General features: G+C 33.8%; 1 protein-coding gene across 1 annotated transcript; it reads left to right on the top strand.

Annotated features, from left to right (window-relative positions):
* The first annotated feature begins 5,418 nt into the window (after positions 1-5,418).
* LOC117338855 (matrix metalloproteinase-24-like) lies at positions 5,419-9,231 on the top strand. The gene is made up of 8 exons (XM_033900218.1): positions 5,419-5,492; positions 6,058-6,200; positions 6,455-6,715; positions 7,127-7,387; positions 7,667-7,828; positions 8,225-8,319; positions 8,879-9,030; positions 9,135-9,231. The coding sequence occupies exons 1-8, from the start codon at positions 5,419-5,421 to the stop codon at positions 9,229-9,231; spliced, it is 1,245 nt and encodes a 414-aa protein (XP_033756109.1).
* The last annotated feature ends 220 nt before the right edge of the window (positions 9,232-9,451 follow it).

The following is a 9,451-nucleotide window of genomic DNA, read 5'->3' as shown; positions in this document are numbered from 1 at the left end:
TACGGCAAAGATATATGAAATATTCCTGGATATTGGAAAGAAAACGATTATGCTTTTGCTTCTATGGATTATCTTGTAACTATTGTTACTATACCGATAACAATACCTCTGTACAGGAACAATATCTATGCCGTATGGGAGAAAATAACTAGCTATTTAGATGCAAATATGACCGAAATAATATGAGTGTTTCGGGTGATTTGACATCCATCTTTGATCAAATACTATCAAAGGACATTTTCAAAGCTCAAGCTAAAATTCATTTGATCATTGTTGGCACTCTTTGATCACGGTATTACGTTTGTTCTGATTTAATCGTTATTTCCACTCTTTGACCAATCACCACGTTTGAATTCACCTGATCACCGTCGTTAGACTTTGACCACACCAGCACCATAGGAATAGGTTCTATTGCCGCCAGTCTTTGACCAATCAGGTGGTATTTTCACAGATTTATGTTAATGTTTATCTGGATGCACAACACAGAAATACAGCACTCAGACGCTCATGAAATATACATTTGGCATATTCCTTAATAAACTCTTATATTAAGGTAATTTCTCCTTAATCAACAGGTTCCTGATATATACACATCTGCTGAACTACAAAATACTAATATTTAGTCACAGATCACTCGTTTTTTTTATTCACGTTCAGTTAAGATATTGTCTTTGAATACTGACGCGTTAAAGTAGTTCATTTTCATGGTTTCTTCTCCTTTGTTTTGGTGTCCACTAACCCCAGGTCTTCTCTAGTTTCAGTTAAGGCTGCCTGTCTGTGTATTGCCGTTGTGGCATATTTCTGGTCTTTTTAGTTCAGGTTTCAGGTGAATTCTTTATAGACTTTCAGATGAACTCCTAATGTATATAGGCTATGGACTTATATAGTATGATCCGGATGACTGCTGATTGAAAAAACATTACGATATTTTAGAATATGTATGGCTGTTACAAGATGCGGTTTCATTGCGTTGTTCCCATTTTCATCGGTTCAATAGCGATTTTTTTTTATCAAAGAAAACGTACGACCCTAAAATGGACCATTAACCACAGTTAATGAGGTATACCATTATCACATACCTCACACCAGTATTTGATTAGGATGTTCTAATATCGTTATGTGATATGTTTTTATTTATAGTTTTTGGTATTTTGAATAGGAAACATACTTCTTATATGTATGATCTTAATCTATGCCAAATCCATGTGAGTTCGAAACCTACGTGGGGCAGTTGCCAGGTACTGACCGTAGGTCGGTGGTTTTTCTCCGGGTACTCCGGCTTTCTTCCACCTCCAAAACCTGGCACGTCAGAATAAACCAACTAAAATCAATGTAAAGTAACGTTTGAAAATAAGAGCTGGACTAGTGAGAACGAAAGCACCAGTTATACTAACGAGTATCAATCAATTATACTACTAAAAATGGCCGAAAACTTGTTTTCCATCGCACAATGAAATTATGTTTTTCAAATTTATAAACCGTACAAACAAGAGGAAAACAACTTTTAATATGAGCATAGTTATACTAGCTTCATTATATCAAGAACCATGCTCAACTCGAAGTAAACATTCAGTTTCGACGGTAAGCATGCTATGTAAAATATACTCTATTACATCTCGGATATCTCGAAGCCTTATCGACTTTGAGATAACGACAATCAACTCTAGACACAGTATATGCCGAATAACGAATATAGAACTGCATCATACATACTACATCATACATATTTTTCGTCCTTTTCGTGATCCTCAGTGAAACTAAGGACCAATAACATGCAAATATAGTAGAGAAATCCAGAGAAAAGAACTAAAAAGGGTTCAAATGTAGAAGGGCATTGTTCAATATACGACAGGTGTGTCCGTAATATTGCTTCTACATCATAATTACTTAGTCATTAAAGTTACATACATTTATTTTTATTTGATAGTTATAGTTTTAGTTATTTTTAACCTACCATTAAGTTAAACTCTTTCCTTTCTTGTTTTAGTATTGTTTCGTTGATTTTAAGTTGAAATAATGGTTTTGGTTTGTGAAGTATCAATCCATTTTGTATTAAAATTTATTATTATGATCTTCTTTATTAACGTACGTATCAGCTATAGTATCTTTTGAATGCTGACGATATTTTTGTGTTTTTCTTTTATCATTGAAACTAACTTCAACCATATAATATAAAACTCTTTGTGGAGAAAGTTTCGTCTGAGTTAATTCATTCGTAGCTCTTCTTTGAGTAGTTTTTTTTATCTCTAAACATACTCCCCTTTTAACATACACGCATACAAAAGGGATTCAAAGATTGATTGTAAAATATCTATCGACACGGAACAGGGTCCATTCAATTCATTGAAACAGAACAGAGACTGTACCAAGTCAAAAGGAACAAATCTAAACAGAAGATCAGATAGCACCTGCTTACTACAATGACTTTTTATAATATCTAAACCACGATCAAATAACAGCTTGTAGTTTATTTAGTGCCAGTAGATAAGCTGTCAATCATTTGTGGTAAATAGAATTTTTTTTTAAAAACATGGATGTATGGCTAAAGCGAATATTGAGGTAAAATAATGCCCTGATGCGTATGCTGTATTTGACACACACAAATATTTTTATTAGAAATTATCTGGCCCTAATTTCATCAATATTCCTTAACTTAGGAAACCCCTTAACTTACGTTTTTCCATAGGAACGCCTTACAGAATTTATGAAATTTCATTAGCTATGATTTCCAAAAAAAAAATAATAAAAAAAAAAAACCCAGAGAATATCGTAGTATCTACATGTTCTCCAAAGAGAATAATATATTTGGACAGATTGTGCAAAAAGACGCTCAATATAACAACAGATTTTAAATAAGAACTGTGCCACATAATAATTATGCAGCATACAGCTTTTTTGTGCTTCCAGTATTTTTCAGTGATGTTAAAGTCTTACAGAGGGTCCTAGCAGATAGGAAAATATTACACAGCACCTCTTTTGTAATCATTTTGGTAAAATTGAGATATTTGATAATTTTAAAGATTTACCATATACGCGTATATTATTTAAAAAACATTGATATAATATATAAACATCGGTAAAATATCGAGAGTGAAGTTGATAATCAACAGTAATAACAAGTCCCGATGTAAACCGAATGATACATGTAGGACCAGATGTATACCGAACGAAAAGGAAACACATGAAACTTCCTCATATATCTAAACTTTATCTGTGAATTATCACATTTTTTAACCGGAAACCAATGCAATATGGTTTAATAGAACTGTTGAATTCCCATCAAACTTAATTAATATACCACATGTCCTATCCAATCAGTTTTAGCTGATGAACACGTACAACCTCTACTATCCCTGTATCATTAGTAGGAAGTTGCAGGTACGAGAAAGTGAAATATGTTTTTGGTAATGTGTTTTACCTATGTTGATGAGGCTGACACCTGTCATGTTAATACCATATCTCCTCACGACCTAACATTCTCGGCACGGTGTATTCAGAGGAAGTTAGTGCTGAACCATCTGTCGGTTGACCAGATGTTATAATTCTGCAGTCATTTGTATGTCCATCTGTATCAGTATTTATCCAAATGAGATGTATTTCATGCATGTTCTTTGGCGTTTTAACATCAGTATGTTGGTTGGTCAGATGATTAATGAGTTTGGCCTAGTTTGAAGCTTATAAACTTACTGACAACTCTGACGAAATATATCATTCTTAAGATGTATTTATTGTATTGACGTTTTTCGGAGATATGTCAATTACTTTATAAGCAATTTTTTTTAGCATATAATATTTTCAAAAATTCTTTAAATAGTTGCGTTTTAGGCCTTATCGTGAGTATCCGATAGCCCAGCATCGATCGGTGGGCATAAAATGAATGACATTATTTAATGTTCAAAACTGCATATATAGTTCAGCCGATGATACATTTTCTAAAGCAAGCGAGTCCCTTTGATATGGAAGATTGTACAATATTAGTTTGATAAAGCAGTTAAAATACAAACATTTTGATATTAAATATTTGTCTGTTATTAAAAAAAAAAAAAAAAAAAAAAACCCAAACAAACAAAGATCATTTGCTATGTAATGGTCTTGTTAAGTATGTCTTAACACAAAATGAGATCCATTCCACTTAACAGCATGCATATTATTGACTGTTGATTGATTGAAGTATATATCTGTTACAGAATTATCTAGTGAAATATGGTTACATGGAAAACGACAGACATGCATACAGAAAGCATAGAAGACAAGCTATCTTGTAAGTACAATTTTTGTTCAAGCCGACATATTTTTATATCAATGTGAGGAGAAGGGGCGAGCTGTTGGCATTAAAAACGGATGTAATATAATCCCAGAGTTTCCTTATGGAAGAATTTTATTACCTATGGGACGCATAAACTCTTATCTTAAGTCTTTGAGCATCATATAATTATCGAGGGTGATCTTTGATGTAACCTAATGGACAAGGTTATGGTTAAACAAGTGTTTACCTCACCATAGTAACGGCATAAGGGTATTAGCATAATCAAAATAGACTGAGAATGGTTTTAGTACATATCACTCGTGATGTTCAGAATTTGATGACCTAAGTAGTTTTTTTTTCTATGCCTCGTTAAAAATTAAAAACTTAAAGAAAAAGTATCAGAAAAATGTTGATATACGACAAAATTATAGAAAAAACAAGATATTAATTTGTTAGATATAGAAGAGTCAAAAATAAATTAAGCTGCATACAGAAAAAAAACATATTTTATATTAGAAATATATCTTGGCAATGTTACAAAAACCATTGATTGAACTGTCTTAATAGTCTAATTATAACAAACGTCATTAATTACAACATTGATATTAGCTCATAGTTACAGTTATAATCAAACAGGTACAACGGTAAAGTAGATTCTGATATCGGCCATATTTAGGTTACACGCCACAGAAAGGAACTATCTGTATCCGGAGATGATATATTTTTTCAGGTGGCATATAATACATTTAAAAACCAGGCTCTGTATTGATATCAAAAACATGTGGTTAAGTCTATCAGGCGTAACCCACATGTACATTTTAGTTTCTCCAGGCCCACCGAGGTTAGCACCATAACACTATCCCATTCATTAATATTATCTACCATAAATCACAGAAATATGTAGGTTCGACAGAAAAAATCTACAAGCCACGCAGGGGGTCAATAGTAAAAATACCAGAAAAAAAAAATCAGGTTAGGACTGTAATATATAATTTGTGTCGTAGTACTATACTTACAATGTAATTCAACAACAACAACAACAACAACAACAACAAAAACAACAAACCTTGTCCAAGGTTAACTCTTATATTTTCTTATTAAAAACAAGGTACTTCCAACATTACAATGGCCTTCGTGAGACTGGAAAGCTGAACCGCCGAACAGTACACAAAATGGCTGAACCTCGATGTGGTATCCCGGATGACGTACATCCAGAAGTGAAAAAGAGAAAGAAACGACAGGCCTCGTATGGTAACATATTATTATTTCAGTTAGACTTGATTCTGAGATAAAAAAAAAGATCTAGAAATAATATATTTGCTCACAACAACTGTTGATGGTCAAGGGAGGTTATCACCACTTTAAATGATTCTATGCGATGCTGGAAAGAAAATGTAACCAAGAACTTTTTAACTGAGCGGGAGGGCACACACACTGGTAATTAAATTCTTATTATTCAGGTCGAGGATGGAAACAAAATATTATAACGTGGAGACCAGTCTCATACTCAAGAAAAATGCCAATATACAAACAGTGGTAAGTACGTTATATCATGATGGGTTAACTAACAAAAATCTGATCAGTTGAATGATAACTATCTTCCAAAATTTTCATTTAAATAAAATCGTGCTATATCTATCCCGTTTCCTGCGACAACTGGTTATTCATGACCCCCTCCTCCCTCCCCCTCCCGCGAACAAAAATATATATTCAGATAAGATTAAACCAGTGTATGATTAATTTAATGACTATCGCCATAAAATACTTGGATACATCCTAATTTCTCTTCTTTGCGTTTTCTTATATGACAGGAAGACATTAAAAATCGCCTTCCAGACATGGTCGCGGGTTATACCAAAACATTTCAAGTTCACAATAGAAAATCCGGATATCGCCATTAAGTTTGCACGAGGTATCCATGGTGACGGCTACTACAATGGATTTGACGGAAGAGGTACAAACACAGAATAAATGATACACGTGTGTGTCACTCACAACCATGACCCAAAATAAATTGCTAGAGCAATAACTGAAAATATCATTTAGCTATAGAGAACTATCAGGCTAATGTAAACACTATCGGTATATGTAGTGTACATCATTTAAAACCATGTCATTATATTTCTTTATGTTTTCTATGAAGAAATATCTTCCATTAAAAGACTTCAATTAAAGAAAATCCATAACATATCCGGGTTTGTAAAACAGGAATGACGTTGGCCCACGCTTTCCGACCCGGGACGGTCCCCCTTGCGGGAGATACTCATTTCGATGACGACGAGGAATGGTGTCGAGAAGGAAGAGGAAACGCTACCAATCCCGACCTACTCGCTGTGGCCATACATGAGTTCGGACACGCCATTGGTCTAGATCACTCTGCGGATTACGATAGTGTGATGTCAGCCTTCTTTTCCACCAGTAAGACTGAACTCACATATAGTGACATCAGAGCCGCTCAAACTATTTACGGTAAGTAGCATGTTATGTCTAAAGAAATGAACAACCTGTTTTGCAGTGTATAGATTCCATGGGATTTTTTCAGTGATAAACAAAATCAGATGGATCTAATGAAGACGAATAAAGTGGTTCATTTACAATTAACTATAAAAGTTAATGAGAAAGGTAAAAATAATAAATAGATAAATAAATAACTGGTGTAGAGAATAAGAAATATTGCCCGAATAGAACTGTCTGTTTTAAAACAAATCGACGTCTACCATCACATTTTCATTACTAATTTCTTTGAGTAACGTTTAAATATCCAGAGACTGTAAAGACACCTGATGAACATGATATTTGTCATTACTCTGTACAACTATTTATAGCTTCAAAATAACCGGAAATAAAACATATATGGATACTTTAAAAAATCTATTTTAGGCTCCAAACGAGTATATGTTCCACCACCTCAAGACAATTCTGTTACAAGAACAACATCAAATATACCCGGGAACAACACTGCACAAACACCCCGATCCCGGCATAGACCTACAACGACCACTCAATCTCCCACAAATAACCGCCGACGAAACACTACGCCCAAACCCTGGTTCCGATTCAGACCTAGAACGACGACTGATTCACCGACGCCGACGCTAAAGAAGCTTTCGCCGTGCCAGGGTGTCGACGCTACTTTTTTAGGTAAGGATACAATTTACCATATTGCACAAAAATACCGTATTCGTCTGTGTATGTCCTCAAGAAAAGATTTTTGACAAAGATAAAGAACGGTCCTCAAATCGCATATTTGATGACTGGAACAATACATAACACTTTGAGAAAATTAATCAAAATGACGAAGATCACAGTCTATGGAGAATACACGGGTCCAACTGCATTAATTTAACATCTCATTGAGATATCGTTAAAAAACGCAGTTTAGGTATTCTTTATATAAATCAAATTCCTTCTCATTTCCAGGAAATGACGGTTACGTTAGTGTTATAGTAAACGATACGTTGTTCCAAGCCGACAGGCGGTCCGGCACCCGGAAGTCCTTAGCGCTGAGGTCAATTTATCCCAACGCCCCAATTCCAGTGGGAGCAGCAACTTATGTAAAAGGAAGATTGTATCTATTTAAAGGTAAACGTCAAACGAAAGTCGAAACAAATTTTTATTTCTGTTGTTGTTGTTTTTTTTTTTGTATTTTGAGAAAATGATAAATTTTATATTTCAGTCGAAAATATGGTATATTTTCTTTGTTTATGTTGGCAATGTAGCGGATTTCTAATGAAGTGATATATTTTGCTGTAGTTTTTTTTCTCGATGGTAAAACCTATACTTATTGTATATATATATATGTATGATATTTTAAACGTTCCTGCGATTTACATCAAGTATTGAAGATAATCAAGAGAACATAAGTATTGATCCCTTTGAAAAGACTATGATATCTCTTTTTTTTTTTTTTTTTTTTTTTATAAATTAAAAGTATTTCAAAGAACGATATTGCGTATTGAATTTTATTTCTTATTGTAGACAACTATGTTTGGCGTTACACCAAATACAAGCTGGACTATGGATTTCCGAAGAAAGTATTGACCCACGAAAATGGCGAGTACCCTCGGGCCGCTGTAAACATTAAAGGACACCGAAATCGGCGGATCTATTTATTTGGTGTAAGTTGTAAATGAAAAGTACGGGTTTGGAGAAGTCAGATTGCTTTAAAACACAAGGTTTTGCCTTACATCTTTGTGTACAAATCCGTTTATTTTTTGTTTGTTTATTTTTTACGTTTCTGATACACATTTGTTCATGATTTTTTTTTCGGATAAACATTTTTTTGTCGCCTTTATCTGTTATCTATTTGCTTTGTTATCATTTTGTTCATATTATGAGGGTGATGACGGAGTGGTTAAGGTATCTCGAAGCTTTTCTGCTGGTACTTCGGCTTTCCTCCACTTCCCAAAACCTGGCACATGCTTAAAGGACTGTTAATAGGACATTAATGAAATAAACCAAACCAAATGCTTGCATTGTTACCCCCAATATCGTGTCCTTGTTTATTAATACTGATTGATAGCTCTAATTGCATAAATAAGTGTCTTAAACAAATTAAACTTTTCCTCCAACCGATCAAATATTACTGCTTAATACATATTATGTATTAAGATAATTTTATGTATTTTGCAGAAAACTAAATTTTGGGAATGGAGTATTTGGCATGATAATGTTATTGGCCGAAGGCAGTATGACATCACACAATTCTGGAAAGGTGTACCAAGCTCTCCCGATGCTGCGGTAACTTGGTCAGATCAAGCTATTTACTTTGTGAAAAACGATATGTAAGTATTATAAAAGTTTTCTAAATCCTGAAAAATCGAATAACATTTATCATTTTCTTGTTTTATAGAGCGGATATTTGAAAACAAAATTATTCGCATTTCAGGTATTACAAAGTTAGCCAAAGAACAAGAAGACTTTCAAGACGTTTTCCAAAGCACATGCCTGCACCATGGATGAGGGGTATATGTGAAAAGAAGTAAAATGTCATTAAATTGTTTTGTTAATTTAAGTGAGAAATACAATACGAAATTAAATTGAGATAGAATAACAACAATTTTCAAACGACAAAAAGTCTTTTTAAATAACAATGTAATTCCTTTGTTTACATACCAAAATGTTGTCTTGTCACATTCAAAGGTGCTACGTCTCCGACAAAGAGTAAATCCAATGTCAAAAGTTAGCGGTACTTACTTTACATCA

Source organism: Pecten maximus, chromosome 12 (assembly GCF_902652985.1).
Source record: "Pecten maximus chromosome 12, xPecMax1.1, whole genome shotgun sequence".
NCBI lineage: Eukaryota > Metazoa > Mollusca > Bivalvia > Pectinida > Pectinidae > Pecten > Pecten maximus.
The sequence above is the reverse complement of the archived record's forward strand: the minus strand, read 5'-3'. Positions and strand labels throughout refer to the sequence as shown.

Excerpts from the sequence above, each read along its gene's own strand:
- LOC117338855 (XM_033900218.1), top strand. The coding sequence starts at position 5,419 with ATGGCTGAACCTCGATGTGGTATCCCGGATGACGTACATCCAGAAGTG. Across the intron at positions 5,493-6,057 it reads AGAAAGAAACGACAGGCCTC|GAAGACATTAAAAATCGCCT; the intron begins GTATGGTAACAT and ends CTTATATGACAG. Across the intron at positions 8,320-8,878 it reads GCGAGTACCCTCGGGCCGCT|AAAACTAAATTTTGGGAATG; the intron begins GTAAACATTAAA and ends TGTATTTTGCAG.